The 22,619-nt window shown below is 39.2% G+C and overlaps 1 protein-coding gene and 1 long non-coding RNA gene across 9 annotated transcripts in view; one reads left to right on the top strand and one right to left on the bottom strand.

Moving 5' to 3' along the window:
* Positions 1-22,619, bottom strand: part of Ssbp2 (single stranded DNA binding protein 2) — a 259,573-nt gene that overhangs the window by 61,721 nt on the left and 175,233 nt on the right. For 6 of the 8 annotated variants that reach the window (XM_076552045.1, XM_076552046.1, XM_076552050.1 and 3 more), the window contains one exon: positions 13,960-14,049. The exons of the other annotated variants lie outside the window; for them this stretch is intronic. In XM_076552045.1, the coding sequence (XP_076408160.1) occupies positions 13,960-14,049 (90 nt within the window). The remainder of the gene's footprint in view (positions 1-13,959; positions 14,050-22,619) is intronic. 8 annotated transcript variants of the gene reach the window in all.
* On the top strand, positions 16,713-19,104 carry LOC143268698 (uncharacterized). The gene is made up of 2 exons (XR_013044805.1): positions 16,713-17,127; positions 18,772-19,104. It is a non-coding gene; the product is annotated as an uncharacterized LOC143268698 (long non-coding RNA).

Below are 22,619 nucleotides of genomic sequence, written 5' to 3'. Positions count from 1 at the left end.
AAAACAGAAGGCTGACAATACCTAACAGGAACACCAGCTCACTGCCGCCAGTCTTTCAGGAAATAAAATTATGTCACTTAGGATCATAATGTATTTAAGAATAAATGTCATTAAGTTTTGGTGTATTACTATTTTCTATTCTCCCAAGAATTATTTAGAATTTTTAAACTGCTTTTCTAAAGGGAAGATTATCATTTATTCCTTATCCTTTCTGTTACATTTATAATAAAATATGACCTATATAATCATATATATATATATATGCTTTTTGATACATTTTAAACTAGGAGGTTTTCCTTTTTAGAATTCATTAAATCAACCTTTTTATATGTGAAAGAAAACCAAAGTTCAAATTTCTTAATTACCATTTTAGTTTTCCTACTTCTGACTCTGCTACCAGAACGGGGATAGCATGCATACATGCTTCATTCTTAGGACCACCCAACACAAACCAACTGCTTGACTTAGCATTTCCTCACAGGCCCCTGCAACTGTGTGACCATTCACTTAATGTGGCCTTCCTTCCCCCAGCCACCATTCAACCATGAAAAGCTGAAAAGGCAGCAGTATTTCCAGTAAGCAAGTTAATTTGCATATAAACCACTAATTAGCATGTGGTCTTGGTTCATCAGACAAAAAGAACCGCCATAATTGAAATAAAAGAATTGAACAAGCTCTTCCTCTTTTTCCTTAAACATTGTGAGTAGAGTTTTGATAATATATAAACTTTGGGCATGGTTATTTTGTTTTTTGAGAGAGATGCTGACAGAGAAGAACACAGGAGGGGAGCGGGGTAAACGCACACGGTGTGATTAGAAGAGTGTTACCATCACAATAAAACTGCCCGTTAAAACATGGTACTTTATGAGTTCTCCAGGAAAGAAAGGCAAGTGCCTCTGAGGAAGGAGGTACAGAAGAAGCTGCAGCAAACATCTGGCTTATTCCTCACATCATTCGGTAACCGAGTCATAAAGAGCATTAATGGAGGACTCAGAACTACCTGAGGATGTGACAAAGCTTGGCTGTTTGGTATAAAATCTCACCTGGTCAATGTACTTGTCTTGTTAAAAATACATAATACCAACGGATATTGTAAAGAATGGACCACACCACAGGGAGAGTGTGTCTGGTTTAGTGAGAAGATACCTGCAAAGTACGTCCAGATGGAAAAAACAAACTGAGTTTGCTTAGATAAGATAAATTACTAACTTCCAAAGTGCCCAGTAAGAACTAGAACAAAGAGATACCCCAGAGTTATAATGACAATATCCATATTAACTATACACAGAAAGGTTACAATTTAGGTCAACTAAACAAAGACCTTTTGTTTTCTACTACTATTTCTGAGTTTTTGCAATTAGTCCTGGGTGCCAAGTTGTAAAATAATGACCAGTCATAAGAAAACTAACAATTCTGAACAGCAGCTTGTCTCATCCAGTGCCTCGCCTACAAACGGGATCCTGACATTTTCACAGTAAAATACTGCACTGTAATTCATGTTACTTTCTGTGCAGATGTGCATCTGTTTATTTGTGTGGGTGCATGTGTGTGGAAGCCAGTGAATGAATGACCTTGGATGTTCCACAGGAGCTGCCCGATTTTTTTCAGCAAGGGTCTCTCACTGGCCAGGAACTCACCACACAGACAGGGCTGAAGCAAGCCCCAAGGTTCCAGCTGCCCCCACCTCCCCAGTGCCGGGATACAGTGTGTACACTGCACTCAGCTGCTGTTCACATGGGTTCTGGGCACTGAACTCACTGAACTGAACCATCTCCCCAGCCCCCAAAACACATTTCAAAAGCCTGTAAGTCTTAAGTCTCATCTTAGAAACCTGTTTTCAAAATACATTTCTTTCTATCAGGACTCAACATTTCAGTATGAACATACACTATTTTGTCTTCTTAAAATGCAGTATTTAGCATAAAAGATACATAAGAAAAAGGTTATTTTTTAAAATGTAGTTTATATACTACAACATTTAGACAAAAATGTGAGGTGTAAAATGAAACACGCTCTGGCAAAATATGAACTGTCTTCAATAACTTCAATGATTAGATAAGGATTAAATGTCTCTGTCTCGGTCCCGAGGGGCCATTACTTTAGCCTAGTTTACTCTTTTCTCTAGTTTGGCCAATGTATGTATTAAGCAGAGCCTGAGTCCAGCATAATTATATGACATGATTATTCTAGAAGCTACAAAACATACTTTTAGAAAATAAAAAATGCCAGGATACAATTATTCATAGTGCTAGCAATGCTTCCAAAATATATTCACTACTAGGTTTAACCAAAGGACAAATATTCTTTTAAAAACAAAATGCTATTTTTGTTACTATATATTTGTTTTGTTAATTAAAGTCTCTTCATATGACCTTCTCTATGTAGATTTCTACTCTGTTGTTTACTTGCAAATAAATTCTTATTAAACTTAAGTACGTTAACTCTTTTGAAGTTATATGTTACCAATAATAAATACTACTTTAGAATATTACTTTGAAAATCATTAATGTAGTGTGAATTCCTTATTTTATCTTAGTCACACTTTATATACAGATGTTTACATATCTTTATAATTCCATGAGATGCTTGAATTTTTTATAGAAAAGTAATGGTCCATAAGTTACATACAAATGAATCTACAGACCTTTTACAATTTAGTCATCTTAATTTGTTTGGTTTCTTTTCTGTTTTTCATGAACGTCTCCATCAGACATCACTGGCACCCCAGTGAATGAGACACTCTTGATTACCACATTTTAATTCTAACTAGTACTAAACTAATTTAGCTCACAAATGACATACTTGTGCTAGCATATTCTGCTGATCAGCATAAGTATGTAGTTTATCTTCCATGCATCTGAGATATTCGATCATCATCAACACTTAATTAAAATAACTGTAAAGTAATAACAGATCTAGTTTCTTTGATGTGTTTTTGGCAAGCTAATCCCATAGAGCAGTCACAAGCGGGATGATTATTTATGGATTTATTCTAAATATCAAAATTGGTCACTTACATTATGGGTCTTTTCAAGAAGATGAGAGTGCTTCTCGAGCTTTTACTACCATGCAATTGCTACATGGAGGTGTGTACCGCACACTTCTGGATTGTGAATGAACACCATACTGTCTGCTGGTCTAGCAGTGTAAATAAGTGAATGACATTCTGTAAAGACTAGTAATTCACTTACGTCGATTTATATCCGTAAGTACACACACACATGCTTATTTGTGTGTGTGTACTATGGTAACAACAGTCCAATCACCTTTAATAAATGTCTGATTATGAAAATAAATAACTGAGATTGACAGCTTAGGATAGAGTACCAGGGTGACTCAATTTAAAAGCTAAAATTTTCAAGTGAATGGATGGAGGCAGAAACAACTGTCCTAAGTGGGACAGCCCAGACCTCAGACCCCTAAGACAAGTTTTGCATGTGTTCTCTTCTAAGCGGACTTTAGCTTTCAAGCTTTAGGTATGTGCTGTGAGATGTTCTGTATGGCAAATGTGTTGCTCTGATTGGTTAATGAATAAAACACTGATTGGCCAGTAGCCAGGCAGGAAGTATAGGTGGGACAAGGAGAGAGGAGAATTCTGGGAAGTGGAAGGCTGAGTCAGAGAGACGCTGCCAGCTGCCACCATGAAAAGCAAGATGTAAGGTACTGGTAAGCCACGAGCCACATGGCAAGTTATAGATTAATAGAAATGGGTTAATTTAAGATATAAGATAACAAGAAGCCTGCTGTGGTCATACAGTTTGTAAGCAATATAAGTCTCTGTGTGTTTACTCAGTTGGGTCTGAGCAGCTGTGGGAGATTTGTCCTGACCATGGGCCAGGCAGGATGGGAGAAAACTCCAGCTACAGGTATGTGTTTCAATCTGAATAAAAACAGGGCAGATAGCTAGTGAGGGAGCAGGGGAAAGAGGGGATCTCCCTGGGAAGGGGAAATAGAATATAGTGTTATAAAGAGATAAGAGGGAAATGGAATGAAATGATTAAATGGGGAAAGGGATAGAAGGGCAGGGTAAAGGAAGAAAGATGGGGAGGGACAACTAAAGCCTTTTGAAAAGCCATATGGAAACCCACTACTATAGAAAATTCCCCAAATGGATACACAGATGCAAGGAATTGAAATGGGATCACCATGTACTGGGCGGACAATGCCATAGTTAGACTTTTTATTCCACCAAGTCAAACCTCCGGTGTCAGGAAAGGGCCCTATCTTGTTGAACTGTTGGCCAAAAGGAGCTCAATGGCCCTCCCAACGTCACAGGCTGTTAGCAAGGCTGTTGGTTGCTCTCCACAGACTGAGGGAAGGCCCTACTGCTGAAGACACAGCTTCCTTACATCATCAAACACGGAGAAATCGAGCTGGTGCCAACTGGAAGGCTCCCCGCTCTGCCTAGACTAGTCTTCACAGTGCCAGAAGGTACTCTATATGCTACCGGGGAAGAAAAGTACTCACCAATGCCCCAGCTACGAACCTTGCAACCTACAACAGTGACCTACCTGCAAGGTATACTGGTGCCACAGTGGCACAAATGTTTTGGAAGTGACCACTTCCTGACTGGATTTATGACGCACTCAATGAAATGGAACTTGAACGTGATACCACTAAAATGACTAAAACCTAAGACAAGATGGGTCATGGGCCTAGGGAAAAACCTAATACTATTATCTCCTAAAGGAACATTGCCATGAAATAATCCCTAATGAATATTCCTGCAGTTGATGAAAATTAACAATGAGGCCCACAACTGAAGAATGTGCAGAGAGTGAGAGCCTTTGGAACACTCAGTCCTTCATTGGATGTCTTCATCAAAACCCTCACCTCAAGGCTTCGGGAATTATGCAGAAGAGGAGGCAGAAAGATTTTATGACCCAGAGCTGGTCAACGACTCCAGGGAAACAGCATCTTTCGATAGGACTGATGCACACACAACACCTGCACAAGTTTAAACCAGACAAAAGTCCAGCGTGTCCGAGAAGGGGAGTGGACACAAAGTTCTACCTCTAACCAAGAATTGATTTTCAAATTGATACCTGCTAGGAAAGGGAAAATCCATTTCCACCAATGGAACGACACTCTATATAGCAATCACACTCTACGGCAGGCCACATGCCTGGTGGGAGTACTCAGGCAATGTAAAATCAACTCCATATTTGTTTGGATTTTTTGTGTGCTTTTCCTTTCTTTCTTTCTTTCTTTCTTTCTTTCTTTCTTTCTTTCTTTCTTTCTTTCTTTCTTTCTTTCTTGTATTTTTTGCCTATTGATTTTCTTTCTCTCCCTTGTTTTTTTTTCTTTTCTTTTTTATTCTGTGCATATGTTTTGATTTTGCTTTTTTGTTGACTTGTTTTGCCTAGTTTTTGTTTTGAGACATCAGGGGAGTAAATGAACATGAAGAGGGTGGGTAGGGAGGATCTGGGAGGAGGAGTTGGGGAGACTTAACAATAATGATAAAAATATATTGTATACATTCTTTAAAAAGCTAACATTAAAGCAATACTTCTAACTTTTCCTTAAAGAATACACATGCATTCCTTTTCTGCACTGTATGAGAAATATTTTCATGTAAAGTTGTTCTAGGAGAGGGTATTGAAGATATATACTTTACCTTACTCAGCTATCATTGCTAAAATAACTTAAAATGCTGTATTTTGTTATCTTTCTGGCGTCTTGATAGCTTGTGACATTTCTGCTGACTCAGCAGTAGTCCTCTGACCTGTCCATGCAGACAGATTAATATATTTGTCTAAGAAAATGACCTAGATAGAGCTTAGGGGTGCAGTGCTTGCCTAGCAGGTCTGAGGCTGTGAGTTCCACTCCCAGAACCACAAATGAAACAAAACACACGAGATACCTATGGTGGTGCACACCTGTAATGCCAGCAGTCTGCTGGCTGAGACAGGGGTCTTATGCTACTCTCAGGTCAGCCTGGGTTATACGGCATTTTAGAGCCCAGATTAGGCAACACAGTGAAATCCTGTTCCAAATAAAAAGTCTAGTGAGGACTAGAGATACAGCTCACTGGAGATTCTCTTAGCTACCATGTAGGAGGCTTTGAGCTCACCCCCTAACAATCAAGAGGAGGAGGAGGAAGGGAGAGAGGAGGAGGGAAGTGGGGAGGGAGGGAGGGAGGGAAGAAAGAAGTACAGGTGTCAAGGAACAAGCAAGAGCTTGTTTGGGATTTTAGGAGGAAAAGTGTGTTGTGATAAATCTATACCACTTTCATGGATTTCTAGATTAAAGTTGCAAGTAGTTTGATTTTGCATGAAGTGGGGAGGAGATGGAGATGGGGAGACTGCTCAGCAGGTGCTGAGCTGTACTGAGGAGAAGGGAGAGCATGTCTGGGAAGGTGGAGCAGACTGCAGGTTACAGCACCCAGGTGCCACAAAAGCCCACGACAGCATCGGACCTCTTTCACCATGAGAAATGACAAATATCTGACATAGGTATGTTACCCTAATTTGAAATACAAATTACCTTATATCAATATATTATATTAATAAACTCAATATATTAATATAATATATAATATTAATATAAGGTACCATATTAATAGATTATCTTATATTAGTAGAAATATAAATTATTACCTTTTAAAATAAATATAGTCAGTATTTATATGTCAGTTTTAAAAAGAAAAAAAGATGTTAGCATGTACACTCATGAATTACACTAGTCTCACTCATAGAGAAAATTCTGCAAATTTGAGAGATGAGGGAGAGAGAGAAAGAGACCCAGGATCTGTGTCACAACCCGCAACAGTAGCTCTAAGTTGGCAGAGGAAAGAGGCTGCAGCAGGTTTAAGCATGAGCAACACATTTAACCTATCTTGAGAAAGAAAAGGAGAGTGTGGGCACCACGGGGCACCACACATACTGCCACTGGCTCTCTCAGGCAGCGCCTCTCCAACTCCAGCTCATAAAGTTCTATGTCAAAAACAAAACAGCACCACCATAAAAATATGAGTTCTAGTCCCTACCTGTCGATCCCTTGACCTTTAGGAAACCATACTAGTCTCTGATGGCCAGGCGAACCATCAAGTCCTCACTTAGCTAAACAAGTGGATTTCTCACAAACCGGAAGACAGATTCAACAGGTGACAGGCCGTCCTTTGCTCCCTGTCCAAACAGAAACTGCTGCAGGGCTTTCAGCTTTCTGAGTTGCAGGTTTTAAAAAGCTCCTTTAGTTACTCAAGCTGAGAAGTTTTAATTTGTTCCATAGCCGAGACCAGAAAAGTCACCAGGACTGCAGGAGAGCGTCATCGAAGCCAGTAGTCATCAGGCACCTCTCCATGTTTAGCTGCTTTTATTTTTGCACTGTCGAAGGCCTTGCTCCATTTGCAATGCTCAGACTCTCTGCTCTTTAACATTCAAAATTACATTTTTAGGAAATTTAATTTTTACTGTTTGAACTTTGATAAATAAGCAGTATCCCCTCAATCCCACTATACAAATCTGATGCCTTTAATTCTGGGAAATAGTATTTCTACTATCTGAATTTTAAAGCTGTGTGTGTGTGTGTGTGTGTGTGTGTGTGTGTGTGTGTGTGTGTGTGTGTCTGTCTGCAGACAATATTAGATGTTGTATTTTATTGTTAATTATACTTGATATTTAAAGTACCCTACTCAACAAAAGCAAGGAATGATACAATGAACTTCTGGTTCATTAAGATTTAGGTGACATCTACATACATACAACTTCTGGAGAGTGGGAAAGGGGGTGTCTCTAGAGTTACAGTATTTCCAAAGACTCACTTCTGAAGCATCATCAGGAAAAGAGGAAAGGCAGATCACAGGAAGGAAGGGCAATAGCAGGATTAGTGAGAACAAGAGCAGAGAAGACGGGACAAGGCACGCGGACAGTTGAACTGCATGTGGGTCCAAGTCAGGAAGACTCAGCGGCAGCGGAGCACGTGGCACAGATGAAGCATCTTCGCAGAAGTCAAGTACAGAGACATTCACCTCCCAAAAGCATTTAAGCCAGAGCTTGTAGAAAATACTTCCTTTTCTTTCTTTTTAGTTGCAAGAGCTGGGGCAAGTAACTGTTTTCCTCACATCTGAGTCTTTTTTCTTTAAAGAATTGCCAATACTGTTTTGCTCTGAGTCTCCACTCAGCTGGTTTATGTCACTGATGTGGAGCCTTTTCTAGTCAATAAGAACACTGAAGAAACAAGCAAGTTCCTACCTATTTCCTTTCCTCCTTTTCCTTCCCCTTCCCTCCTTCCTTCCTTTCTCTGTCGCTATTACTATGTCAGAGCGTTAGGTCAGCTTTGCTACAGTGCAGTTTTGTTAAAAATAGAATCCTGGGGAAACAGATCCTAACATGGAGACATCACTACACTGCCACTAGATGGCAAAGCAGCTTTCCCATCGCTGCCCTGGTCCTGAAAAGGGGCGACAGTCCCGTGGCAATGCATCTTCTAGCACAACAGCATTCTAATCAACTTAGATGGAAAATATGGATGAGCACCTCGTCCCCAAGCTAAATTACTTAGTACACTCATTTCAACACAGATTTATAACCTTAATCACACCAAAATCTTTCTTTTCCAACCTAACATCAATACATTATTAGTTTTTAACAGTTTCTGTTAAGGATACTAAGATTTAGTGACTATAGGATAATAAATGTATCAAGATAAAAAATAAAGCAAAATATAATACACAGCAAAACTGAACAAGTCTATAGATTGGTGTACACTCAAATCAAGTATTTACAAGTATTTCCCATTAGCTATAGTCTCAGGTATGATGTATATTAGTACCTATTAAAAGACCGCATCATGCTTTTCAATAAAGGATGTGTCCAGTTACTAGAGCGATACATAAGGGTCAGTTCCCATCTTGGAAGTTTTCTGTTGTAAGGAGTAGGAAGAGGGAAATTACGACACTCTTTCACATCCCAAAAATGAGAAGTGGCTTTCACTTAAATATTCTATAAATTATTGTAATTCATGGGAGAATCTTTGTAACAACCCACAAATTACTGAATCTTACAAAGCAACAGACAGAATTGTTAATCTGGCTTTCTTAAAACACAAAAGAATGTTTACTTTTGTTTTATAAAGACTATTTATGATATTGACCACTATACATAAATTAGAACATCTAAAATGGTCTAAGGAAATACTGCTGCTGCCTATTTTAATACGGCTGCAGTTAGCAAGAGCCTTTGCCTATGTTTTGAATGAATGAATATATATATATATATGTATATATATATATATATATATATATATGTAGACATACAACAGGTTGATATAATTTCTAGTTAAAGTTCCTTAGCATACCCTGAAGCTGTTGGATTAGGCTACATGAGATCACTGACCCATTACTGTATTTTTTCTACTAAAACTGAACTCCAGACTCCTGCACAGTCCCATGGCCTTTCCTCTGGTCCCAGTCAGTCATGTCTTATACCTGGAGGGGGTACTGTTTGGGGAGGTTATGGGACCTTTAGGAGGGTTAGCCTGGCCGACGGAGATGGGTTGCTAGACTTTGGGGCTATATAAAGCCCATGGCCACGTCCAGTCACTTTCTTATTCCTGGTCCACTAAGATGTGGACAAACACATAGCAAGCTCCGACTACCAAGGACTGGCCACCACAGCCATCAAGCTTCCTTCTCGCAGAGTTATCCTGGTCCCTCTCACACTGTGATCTCACCACTAAGTTCCCTCTGCCAGGTACTCTGTCAAAATGACAGGAACGAAACTAATACTGTGGGAACAAAATCTCAAATAAAGGCAATAATCGAAAGGCTGTTTTCCTTAATGGACACATTAAATGACTGGAATATTAATCACAAGTTATTGATTTTCCAATTAAAGGTAGTTGCAGTTGTTTTGAATTCGTAAGTTTAGAATTTGTAGTAAGGTCACTTGCTAATGAATGTAAGTTATACCTGGGGGGTGCTTGTTCATCAGTGTAAATGGGAATGAAAGAAATACATTTTATCTATTTAGAAAAACTATTTTCCATGTAATTTTTACAGTCTGATTATAGAATGAGTACAGCTCAAAACTACTTACACTTGAACCTCGTAGGCTAATATAAAATTTATAAAGTTATTAATTTTATTCACTTAGTACTAATACTTTAATCTCTTCATGGTGACTTCCATTCCAGCCATGCCCAAATAAGCTTTGCATCCCTCCTGAGAATATGAAGTACTCCCACACTCTACCTAAGTGTTAAATGCAGGAGAAGGGAACACCCTTTGGAACCCAGTTGCCCCAAGCAAGGTGAGGGCAGGAAGCTTAGTGCTCCTCTGAGTGCTAGGAATTCTCTGCTATCTGCGAACTTGATCTTCCAGAACCCTGGGCTCTTTGCTAGGAACCTTCCGGAGCCAGTCACCAGGAGAACCACACAGCCTGTCCCTCTGTAGCTAGTGGCTGTGCTGAACTCTGAAATGATTCCCTTTTCTAAATTTCCTAGACGTGAACCATTCTCAGAGGAAAACATCTAGGGATTCAGGAGTAGAAACTGGTGTTTTGCTGTCAGGTAGAATTCTTTGGGCCTTCTGACTATTACACGCCAAAGGTAGCTACTATTCATAAACAGCATATGTTATGCCTAGGCTTGCACGGAAGTACAGTCTAAACGCTGCAGAAAACCAAGACTGACTGACTTAGGAAACACGTCAGCTGATCTCATCTCCGTATCACTAAAAGATGGCAGCCTTTTAGCATTGGACTGAGTTTTTCAATCCTTGATGCAGGGGGAGGGGCTTGGACCTGCCTCAACTGAACATACCAGTCTTTGCTGAGTCCCCATAGGAGGCCTTACCTTTTAGGAGGAGGGGATGGGGGGGGGGGGGTGAGTGGGGAGGGGGTGCTGGGAGGAAGCAGGGGGAGTTTAGGATCATTTTTAAATACTGAGTATATATAATTGTTGAATAGGTAGGAAAAGTCTTTGAGGTAAGTTGAAACAGCTTTCCTGGGTAAACAGAAACAATGCAAATATATCTATCTCAATTTTTCCATCTCCTATTTTTCTTTACATTGATAAAAGCATTACAATCATTCAGAGATCCAAAATAGGAACTGCAGTATTTTCCTTGATTCTTGCAACTTTTTCTCTTTTATGCTTAATTATGGCAATCAACTAAAGTTTTTCAAACATCATTAGCAACTGTTGCTTTCTTTCTAACCCTACTGTCCCAGATCTAGTCAGAAAGACACTTTCTGGAGCTCTATCTCCTGAACAGACTCTTCTTCTAGACTTCTTCTTCTCAACTCAGTTCTAGCTGATACTAGTTGAAATGATTTTCCTCTTTCAAGATGCAAATGTGAAGAGGCTCCTCCTGACAGCTCATTACAGTCTTTAAGATCAGGCTCACACTCTGTACTGCCTTCCAGGCTCTCTGTCTCTCAGGCTGCATTGCCATCCAGCCCCTGAACTAGTCAGGCTGCCAACTCTGTTGAAATACTTGGTTTCTATTCTTTTCCCCTCGGGGTTTCTGCCATGAATTCTCTTTCCTTTCTTGTTCTTCTCTCTGTCTGCCTCCTTTGCCTAACTCCTCATTTATCTTAAGATATTAATATGGATTATAGCTTCCATTTTGACAATACTTTCCCAACTATACCTTTCCCAAGACTGAGTGTGTTGATCTGCTTTGCCACAAGAAAGCGTTCTACCCATTTAATGTGCCTATTTTCAAAATTTCCATACTTACACCATTTTTTCCCCTCAATTCACCATTCTCTGGACTTCTTGATGTCAGGGATTTTATAAACATGTTTATCAGAGATGCCCAAACAAAGTCTCAACCAACTGTAGCCTAGACAGAGTCTGAATCAATTACACATTGAGAAAGTCACTGCCTTTCTCAAAGAGCTGATGGTTCCTAGAAGCATACTAACCAGACTGAGCTCTTAACATGCCATTTTGGGCTCTTCTCCACAGACCAGAGCACATCTTTCCATTTTGTGACCAGGACCCTTCACCTCACTCCTGCGCTTTCTGTGTGGTGTACCCTGGACAGCTCTGTTGCTCTTCTGTTGCTGGCACACTTTGGCCAGTGGCCCTGTCTCTGAGACGCCATTCCTCTGCTTGTTTTGCTGGGCAGTTTTTCTAGCCCCCTCTCATCTCTACTCTGGTAGATCTAAGCATTCTGTCTTCTTGGCCATCACAGAATTTTCCACTTTACTTTGTCAATTTTAAAGCTGCATTTTTTTGTTAATGCACTGAGCTTCAGGAAATTGTATATTGTATGTGCTTTATTTTGGATATCATAGTGTCTGGGATCTAGTGGCACCTGATCATGAACTGTATCAGAATAATTAAAAGGAAGTTAAAGTTATTTTGACTACTCTTAACAAGAAAACAGGTAAGGGGAGGGGCTAACTTTGCAAATGCAAAAATGAAAATGTATGGGTTTATCCATCCTGGCATAATGCTATAGTGCAAGAATTTGGCTTCCTCCCAACCAACCTTCTCTTTTTAACAATGCCATTTAGAGTGCTCCTAAACTGTCTAATAGATAAAACTCTCCGACTTTCTCCCTAACCCTAACCCACCTTTGGCAAGAGAACTAAGAGTGTGAAGCAAAACCAAAATGAGCTGGAAATATGTCATGGATGACAACTTCCAAGGGCAATTTCCACAACAGAAACTCAGACTGCTTTGACTGGAGTGCCAGTCTGCCACTGTCCTGAACATCATTTATCTATCAATGCTTTGGTATTTTCATCTGCACAGTAAGAATCAGAGCGATCCATATGTCACACTTTTGAGTGCTGAAGGAACTGAAATCTTTGTAAAGCATGTAGACTACACTAAAGCACAGTACACAGAAAACAATTATTATGTGTTTGCTATTATTATCATTGTCTTAAGTGGTGATTATTTAATAATCGAGAGTCATACTCAGTTCCTAGAGTATAAAAATGGGCCTGAAGATAGAATGTGGCTTTAATATGACTTTTAAATATTACAAATGACTCAAGTAGTAATAATAAAGAGCAGCTAGGCAAATAAATATGCCATAAAAGCACAGGGTTTGTACGAGGCTGTAACTGAGATCCTTTAATTCAATGTATCTATTTTGAAAATTTACTTATAATTTAATCTCTCCATTTTCACCTTTATAAATACCTTAATAACAGATGATTATCAGGAATTTTAAAATTAAAATTAAACCAAAATATCAATTTGGCTTATAGGTACCTACTATATTATCAAGATAGCATTTATATATTAATTTCTATGATGCCTCCCACCTCTAATTCTAACTCGTAAATTCTTAATTTTCTCAGAGTGTTATAAAATTAACCATATACAAAAAAAACTCTTTAGAATTTATACTGATATGTTGGTTTGGGTTAGAATTCTATCAGATTTAAGATGAAGATCCATAAAATTAAAAATGATGTATTATAGCTCTAAAATCATTACTGTCACTGCTAAAAGAAGCAGGTACTAAAATTTTAAAATGCTAAATACACAGTTGAAAATTTTGATCTTCAAATTTTATATAATTATATTAATAGAAATCCCAGCTGAAAAATCACAAAGGCGATTTCAGATATTTTGATACAGCCTGTAATTTTTGTTATGTGAATAGAGTATGACTTGGCTACTTCTGATACAGCCAAATCTTGATTAGTCTTAGTCTACAGAAATACGGACAGATGAAAATGGACCTCTTCACATCTTTAGCATCTTTCCCACAGTGTTCACCACAGTGAACTTACTCTAATTTGCACTTTGATTTCTTTTCCTTCTTAATCAATGGCATGGTTTAATATTAATTATAACAAATAATACAACAGAGGAAGGGAACTGTAATAGATAACCAGTCTGAGCAATCAAGAGTTGGCTGTACAGTATCATATTTACCTTAAGAATCAAACTAGAAGAACTAAACAGCCTCATCCTACTTCATTGTCGTAAATAAACACCAAGCAGGAGTTCCTATGCCTTAACAGTCCTAGTCAAGTCTCCGAGTACCTGAAAGAACCCTGGTGGCACAGGACCTACTGGCATGCCATCTCCTGGGGGCATGTTTCCTAGCACGGGGCTGGGAGCTGCTGCAGCACTCTGCAAAGAATAAAGGAGAGACAGAGCTACATCATTACAGAGAAGGCACAGGACCACAGGCTGCTCAGCTGAGCACAGACCACAGGGCTGCTTTCGCACTCCTGGGGGCAAAAGCTGCTCATTTCCCATTCGACAAGTGAACTGAGGTTAACAGTGTGATAAACAATGTCAGTGGCTTTAACGGACCTCTAGAAATTCCGTGAAGGCAAAGATCTTTCATAAGATGACACATTTGAATATATATTAAAGGCTGACGGTAATGTGACAGATGATAAAAGTTTAAATAAATGACTAATTTTAAGGTACAGACATTTGAAATGACAAACATTAGAAATGAATGTACAAATAGGTAAAAGTCTGTGTACGATGATCACAGGGATTAGGAGAAAGACTAGGTTATACTTAAATATGTCATAAACAAGTATAATTAATTTCCCGCCTATAGGTAGCCATTCACTTTCAATATGTCATAATCATTACTAAAATATACAGTATAAGGTGGTGAAGATGAAAATGCAAATAGGAGACTGAAGAAGAAAAATAAACTAGATTTGAAGACACTGGTCTCACACAAGTTATAAAAAATATAGACTGAAAAATTCAGTTTACTTCATTTATAAACTTTTCATGAAATCCTAGCATTTAATTAAACAGGAATATGAAAAAATAAAACCTTTGGCTTAGATTCTTCGTAGTCAGGTCAAGATTAAAGATTTTTTTATATATATCAGATACACATAAAATTGCTCTGCAACTATGGATTTTATTTTCCAACTTGATTAAACACAAGTTAAAGTCCTAAAATTACTCAAGAAGGGACCCGATGGGGATATAAACTAGTACCACCTTTATGGAAAAACACATGCAAGGTCCTCAAAACGATCGGAACAGAGCTATTACACCAGCTGACATTCTTACTACTGTGTATACATCCAGAAGAAAAGAAATTATTGTGTTGAAGAGACATCTGCAATCCTGTTCTATCTAAAGTGCTGTTTATGACAACCAAAATAAAGAATCAACCTAAATGTTCACTGATAAATGGATGATTAAGGAAAACATGACCCATATACACAATGGAATTTTATTTAGCCATAAAAAACGTTGACAGCATGAATGAACCTCGACGACGACATTATGTTAAGTTCAAACAAGGCAGGGCAGAGACAAACAGCACATGATCTGCTGCAAATGTGGAATTTCAAGAGCTGACCTCAGAAGCTGAGAATAGCAGGGGTTAGTGGAGGACCGAGGATAAGGAGACAGGCTGTGAGTAAGTCCAGTGTCACAGTCAGATGTGGGGAGCAAGTTCTGGTGTTACACTGGATGGAGTGTGATGTGGCTAGCAACAACATATCATATGTTTCAAAACAGTAGGAAGAGAAGATTCTGAATGATTTTACTACAAAGGCACCACAGAGGCTGAGGACAAACTGATTTGATTCTTAACAGCTTTGTTGTGAAAAATATTCCAAGCATGTTCCACAGTTATGTACATGCTGTCTTGCCTTCCTATGTACACAAGTGCATCTATCCAAGCATTTGTAGCCCACAGAAGATATGGTATTTTAGCATGTTCTACTGCATAGTTCCTGAATTTTTTTAAACAACAACAACAACAACAAAAAACAAGTTTATTCCACAAAACTTGAAGTTGTTCAGAGCAATGTTTTCACAGTTCCCAAAGACATGTAGACTAAACTGTGATTGTGTGAAATACTGCTTATGAACCCAAATGTAATTTCAGCCAAAGAATATGAATACAAAAGAGAAAACTACTTCTCAAACACTAAGGTATAGGAACATACTCGTAGGAAAGGATGCAATGTCATTTAGTGACTATTACCTGACTGTTGCCCTGACCAGCTACTGTTTCATTTTGCACAGTGTCACACATGCTCTTTCTAAAATGAAAATAAACTAACTGCCTTTCCATTTAACTAAGCTTGCATAAAAATTCAATACACTGTTGGGGGTGCAAATTTACAATCAACAACCCTGTGAGCCTTAAATGCATAGTTACAGCCAGGTCTAGGAAGTGGGATTTCATCTACGTCCTTGAGACTGTAACTCAAATCTATTTTTTCATCTATTCTTAGTTGCCCCAAAACTACACTGGTAAGTTTTTTCCTGTATTAGAAAAATAAAACCGGTTCATCATTTGCACCAATGGACTGGTAAAAAATGTATATTGTTTTTCCCCCTGACTACATTGTCTATAGGTATTTGTTACTTTTTCCGTGAAAGATCTTCATAACATGTATATCCTGTGATATGTTTGCTTCATGAGTGTTTATGCTCTTATTTTATAAGTTCAGGACATAATCACTGTTTTCGTTTTCTCACCCTCATCAAGGGTTTTGAGGGTTAACACAGTAGCCGACATAACAAAAATAAAACCCTTGCTTTACGGCTTATTCCTAGCAAGGGGAGAGAGACAGTCAACAGAACAAACAAAGGAGACGAGAATACTACTGTGACCTGCTCCACGACAACACAAGAACAGGGTAGAGAATACTACTGTGACCTGCTCCACGACAACACAAGGACAGGGCAGAGGAGAATACTACTGTGACCTGCTCCACGACAACACAAGGACAGGGCAGAGGAGAATACTACTGTGACCTGCTCCACGACAACACAAGGACAGGGCAGAGGAGAATACTACTGTGACCTGCTCCACGACAACACAAGAACAGGGTAGAGAATACTACTGTGACCTGCTCCACGACAACACAAGAACAGGGCAGAGAATACTACTGTGACCTGCTCCACGACAACACAAGGACAGGGCAGAGAATACTACTGTGACCTGCTCCACGACAACACAAGGACAGGGCAGAGGAGAATACTACTGTGACCTGCTCCACGACAACACAAGGACAGGGCAGAGAATACTACTGTGACCTGCTCCACGACAACACAAGAACAGGGTAGAGAATACTACTGTGATCTGCTCCACGACAACACAAGGACAGGGCAGAGCTCTCAGCGGTCAAGAGGACAGCGCTGACAATTTTGAAAGCCCTGTGAAGACACAGGAAGCTCTGGACCAGGCGACAGTGACTCCTGACTGACGTAAATGAGTCTTTCATTGTTTTGTCGTTGTCTTCTCTGTTTCTGTCTGTCTATCTCTGTCTCTACATGTTTGTATATTCTAGAGTTTAACATAGAGTCTCATGTAGCAGTTTCTCATAGTCCTGACTGGCCTAGAACTCACCACATACCTGAAGCTGGTCTTGAACTCCTGCCCCTCCTGCCCTCCCCCACTCATCCCCCACCCCTAGGTGTGTGCTACCAGTCCCAGCTCTTACTGTCGTTAGACTCTCCTTACATTTCAAGACAGGCCAAATTCTTATTGTACAAGGGTAAGTGTGAGGAGCTTCCCTTTCAACGTCCATGCTGGCACACACGGTAGGGTTACCCGGAAACGCAGGAGTCTGATGCCTAGAGGACTCACAGCACAGGGCACAGGTAGTTATTTGGTGTGAGAATAACTTCTAGTCCTCTTTTAAAGATACAAAAGGAACACAATATTAGAAATGATCCAAGGCACGAAGTCCTAGTCCAGATCACTCTGACAGACTTGGCTCCGTGGACCACAGGCTGAGCCATGCCGTCATTCACTCTGCTAGGCTTTACTCACAAGCCCACCGTGCTCTTGTATTATGTGACTCAGCTTAGCACACCATTTGGTCCACTAGCAATCGCTACCCTGATAAATACCACAGACGTATACTAATTAGTACTGTAAGCACTGTCCAACAATAACCCTCCAACTGACTACCATGCTAATTTATACACAGCGGCTACCTAATATTGTAAGTATTGACTCTGCAAACTGAAGAATCAAGCTGTTTGGATTAAAGCTCCTAGAAAGAAAGGGTTCTAAGTTTCTTGGAAAAACTTGTTTCAAGTTTACTTATAACACATGAGACAAATTTAATCCGTTACCTAAGAATGAAGAGAAAGTTCTAGCTGGGCCTGAGTCAGAAGTGTGCGGGAGTCTGTGTAGCTGAATACAAGAGAAAACGGCTTTATATATGAAAACTACGGATCAGTTCCACTGGAATTGCATGACTTTTTATAAAAGTATCATGGGATAGCCTTTATTATATAATTGTTTTGGGTTGATTTTTATAATTACTTCTTATCTTAATAAAATAAAAACATACAACATGGCTTTAGGATATTTCTTGTAATTAAACTGAATGTGAGACACTTCCATTCAGATATAAACATATCTTTTTATTGTCTCTTCTACTGGATTCATTTGTGTGCTTTAAATACGTATTTTTCAGATATATGCATCCTAATACACATTTTATGAAGTCATTAGTTCTGTTATTTGAATATTGTAGAGAAAAGGAGATGCCTATACCTCTAAGAGGTTTTCAAACAGTAGACAAAGCTAAAAATATTCATCTATCATAAAATATCACAAGCTTTTTTCAAGACTTTATACACCTAGTAACTAACTGCTCCTTGAGTTACTAAGAGGGCCAGGGAACCAGATCTGACTATAAAGTGAGAGAGAAGATGTAAAGCCTGTGTTTGGAGGAACAGAAAGGATACTAAGGATGTGTAAAAATATAAAGTAGTAACTGTAAAGATAAGAAGGGGTATGACTTAGGGGGTATGGAGGGGATTGAAAGGTTTTCATTACTAAGTCATGTGTGCTATTTAAGACTCTGATTTCAGCTGTGTCTCCTCCCAATCCAGGTGTTGCCAATGTGACTGAAGTGAGCGGTAGCGCCTCTAAGAGGAGATGGGGTACGAAGCACCTGTTTCTAACAGCTCTATGTATCCTCATAAAAGAATGTGGGGAGCAAGTTCGTTCTGTGGCCTTCTGCCTTCCTCAAACAAGGACACAGAGAAGGTCCTCCCACTAGGTGGCAGTGCTCAGTCTCAGACTTCCCAGTCGCCAGGCTGTGACAGAGATTTCTTTTTCTTTCTTTCTCTTTTTCTTTCTAAATTCCCGGTCTTAGATACTTTGTTATGGCAACACAACACACTAGCCATGTATAGACATTTTAAATAAAACCTTAAAATGGTGGTAGTAGTTATTGTGCTATACCAATTATAAGGCCAGGTACACTGAAACAGTCTTCCATTTCTACCCACATTGGATCTGAAGGTCTCAGATGCCCAAACTAATATGCTATAGCTCTTCCTATCAGCTCAAAGAGAATGAGTTAAAAACTAAACTCCTACTTCTCCCAGTCACCACTAGCTGCAGCCAGAGTCCCTGGAAATCAACAGTTCATCTACCTATATTTTTGCCATGTCTGCCTGATACATATTGGTTGTCCTACCTGGAGGGCATTTCTGTCCTTCACCCTAACCCATCATGATAACAATGATTACTTGCACAGCTCTCTCTACATGCGCCTGCCCCAGTATATAAGAGCTACAAGGCACATAGACTTCCTAACAATGGTTTGCTGCACAATTTCCTTCGTTTGCTTAAGTTCATCATCCGAGAACAGTCTTGTCTCTGAATCCAAGCACATTTGTTCTAAACATACTCCCATAGCCCTTCCTTTCTCCTGAAGAAGCTCTTCTGAAAAATCTTGGTCACAGAACGATCACAATTGTGGAACTACATCTCTGTACCAATAGCAAGAACTAAATCACTGGCATTTTTATTTCAATATTGACTGTTTTCCTAAGAAGGTAATCATAACACTCATTTAAAAGATACAATATCATTTACAATCTTAGTTTACAATTATGCAAGATGGATGTTTCTGTTGGGAGCAGTAGTGCCTGTCTATAGTCCCAGCACATAAGAGGATGAGGCAGGAGGATGCTATGAATTTAGGGCCAGACTGTACTACATAGTGAAACCATAGCTACAAGATGTAAATAAACAGACAAACAAAAACCAATGTATCTCCTCAAAAACATGTTTATATATGTTAAACTCTTAGGAAGAAATCTGAAGCTTACCATTCTCTAATTCATTTCCCTTAACAACACTGTTAGCCTGGATCTGAAATAGCATTTAACTAATAAACTACTTCAAGATTTACCCAGAACAAATAGGAACACACCATCAAGCAGAAATTTAATGGATTTTTAAGTAAAAAATTTTTAATTACTTTACTTTAATACCTTGGATGATTTTTAATCAATGAATATTTTTAAAGCTATCTAGAATGTTTCTTCTTTCAAAAAAGTTAGTACACATAAAAAAAGAAACCCGAGACTAGCTTGAGCCAAAATCTTATTACTTAGTTTTAAAAGATGTTCATTTAAAGGGGACATAGCAGGTGGCTTACAAAAAGGCACACGATGAAACTAAATTAGTAAATGAAAATACTTGTTTCTATTCACTCCAAACGGAACCAGTAATTAAATCACGGAGCCTGCTCTCACATGCAAGCACGTGGCCATCTTCGCCTCCTTTCCTCTCGGTACAGAGTGTAACTGCTTATCTCTGCTACTGGATTGTAAACTAGTCCACTGCTTCATAGAGCAAAGCCAAGCGGCACCACAGGTCAGCACATAAAAACATAAAAGGTAACCGCAAAGGGAGCTGCTTAATCTGTAATATTTGGAAGTGGTAACTTTAAATTACTTGTCAGAGAGCCTAAAAATTGATCGTATCTATACAAAACACAATACACCCAAGGGAAAGCAGGAAGTTCAGCCAATAACTGGTTCTCCCTTTTAGAGCACATAAACGAAGGGGTTTTGCTGTTTTGTTTTGTTTTTTAAGCATTCTAGTGAGCTGTTTTAAAATCAGGCCCTTGTGAGACAGTGGGTGAAACAAAACCTTCCCATGATTCTCTAACTCTATGTCAGCATGCTCCATAAGAATTACTGATGTTCATATGTGAACTTGCATGAGATGTACATCTGTGATCTTCATGAAGGTTGTTAAAAGCCTCAACATAGACAGTTAGTATGCCGTATTAAAATGGATCTATCTAATCCTAGGCTGCAGAGGGATGCTGCCCCTAAAACAGGCATACTGAAGCCTCGAGTCTGTTCTTGTTCCTCAAATTGCCCCTTGAAATCCTAAGGAAAAGCCTTTGAAACTGTCCTTACACACTGCATCTCATTCTTCAGGATATTCTCATGCTGAGAATACTCATCCTTAAAAAGGTGAGCCTCTTTTTTCAAAGCAAATAAAAATCAGTACAGTTCTGGGGAAACTGAGTGGAAAAAAACTGGGTGAAAAATTTTTGAAACAGAAACTTAAATAGGACTTTTTTTCATATAAAAACTGGCTCAAAAGCCAGGTGTGGTAGAGCATGTCAGTATTCTCAATATTTGCAAAGAAGAGGCAGGAGGATCATTGAGTTTGGGGACAGCTTGCTCTACATAGAGAGTTCCAGACCACCTAGGAGTATCCATCTTAAAATCAAAAATAAATAAAATATAGTAGGCCCAGAATTCAAATGAAAGAATGTGAAGTTTTAATGACGCTAACAAACTGAGGTGCCTTAGGCTTGTACACATATTTCAAGTCCATTTTTGACTTGACATTTTTCGTTCATGCACACATTTAAATCACAACAAACTTTACAAACACCCCATATGTAAGGGTGTACTGAGCAGACCCTGCTCTTGTTCAGAGACGTTTATAATCTTAAAAGAAGACAGGTAATTATACTCAGTTTTACTTGGTAGCATGGTAACAGTTACAAAGCTGAGACCCGAAGAAAGAGTTGGTGACGAGGGTTAGAAATCCGTCAGGCTGGTTACGCGCTGTAAAGCAAAGGATGAGGAAGTCAGGACCCAGGCTGTGCAGCCGAGTGAAGGAACACGGCAATGTCAGAAAGGTCTGCACACTGGATGTAAGCATGTCAAAGTGCTGTGTAAGGTGGCGCCAGCCTTGTCCTAAGTGGGTGAAAAGACAGCCACGGACTTCCCGGTGGCACTCCCGCATACCTCTCTCTTTTCTGCCCTACGCCACTGTTCCCACTTTTCCCTGCTGCCCTTCTGCTGTCCTCCCACAGTACCCGGCTTCTACCTTTATGTCACGGATAGTTCACTACCCTCACCTTAAGGTCTTTTCTTCCCCTCTTACGGTGCCCTTTCCAGTTTCATGGTCTACACAACAACAAACAAATCAAAATTTATGGTTCCTGTGACCCTTGCATTAATTTACTGTAGTGTCTACCACATTATAATTAAAATTTCTACTTTCAAACTGAGAAGAGTCCTCAAAGGACACGCCCTTTTCTTTCTTGTGTAGGGAGAACTTACTCTGAACACAAAGACAGTAAAAGTCAGCTGAATTGAGCCTCAGTTTATCAGGCTGATCTTTACGTAAATAAAACTTGTCATTTACAGATTTAGTAAGTATACAGATTCTGAAATAGCACATGCTATTTTACACCAGGCAAAGACATCAAGTTTCTGGAAGAAACTGACAGAAGCCAACTTAGTTCCTATTTACTTTTCTTGTTTCCCAATAGGTGCATGTAGTTTTAAAGAAGGGGAACACAGGTAAACTCCATAACCTTCATGTTAACATTTCCCATGGATGATGAACAGGAGTCGATGGTGCTACTACATACGAAGTGTCAATTGATTTGTAGAATCATTTCATCTGA

Source organism: Peromyscus maniculatus, chromosome 15, assembly GCF_049852395.1.
Source record: "Peromyscus maniculatus bairdii isolate BWxNUB_F1_BW_parent chromosome 15, HU_Pman_BW_mat_3.1, whole genome shotgun sequence".
NCBI lineage: Eukaryota > Metazoa > Chordata > Mammalia > Rodentia > Cricetidae > Peromyscus > Peromyscus maniculatus.
The sequence above is the reverse complement of the archived record's forward strand: the minus strand, read 5'-3'. Positions and strand labels throughout refer to the sequence as shown.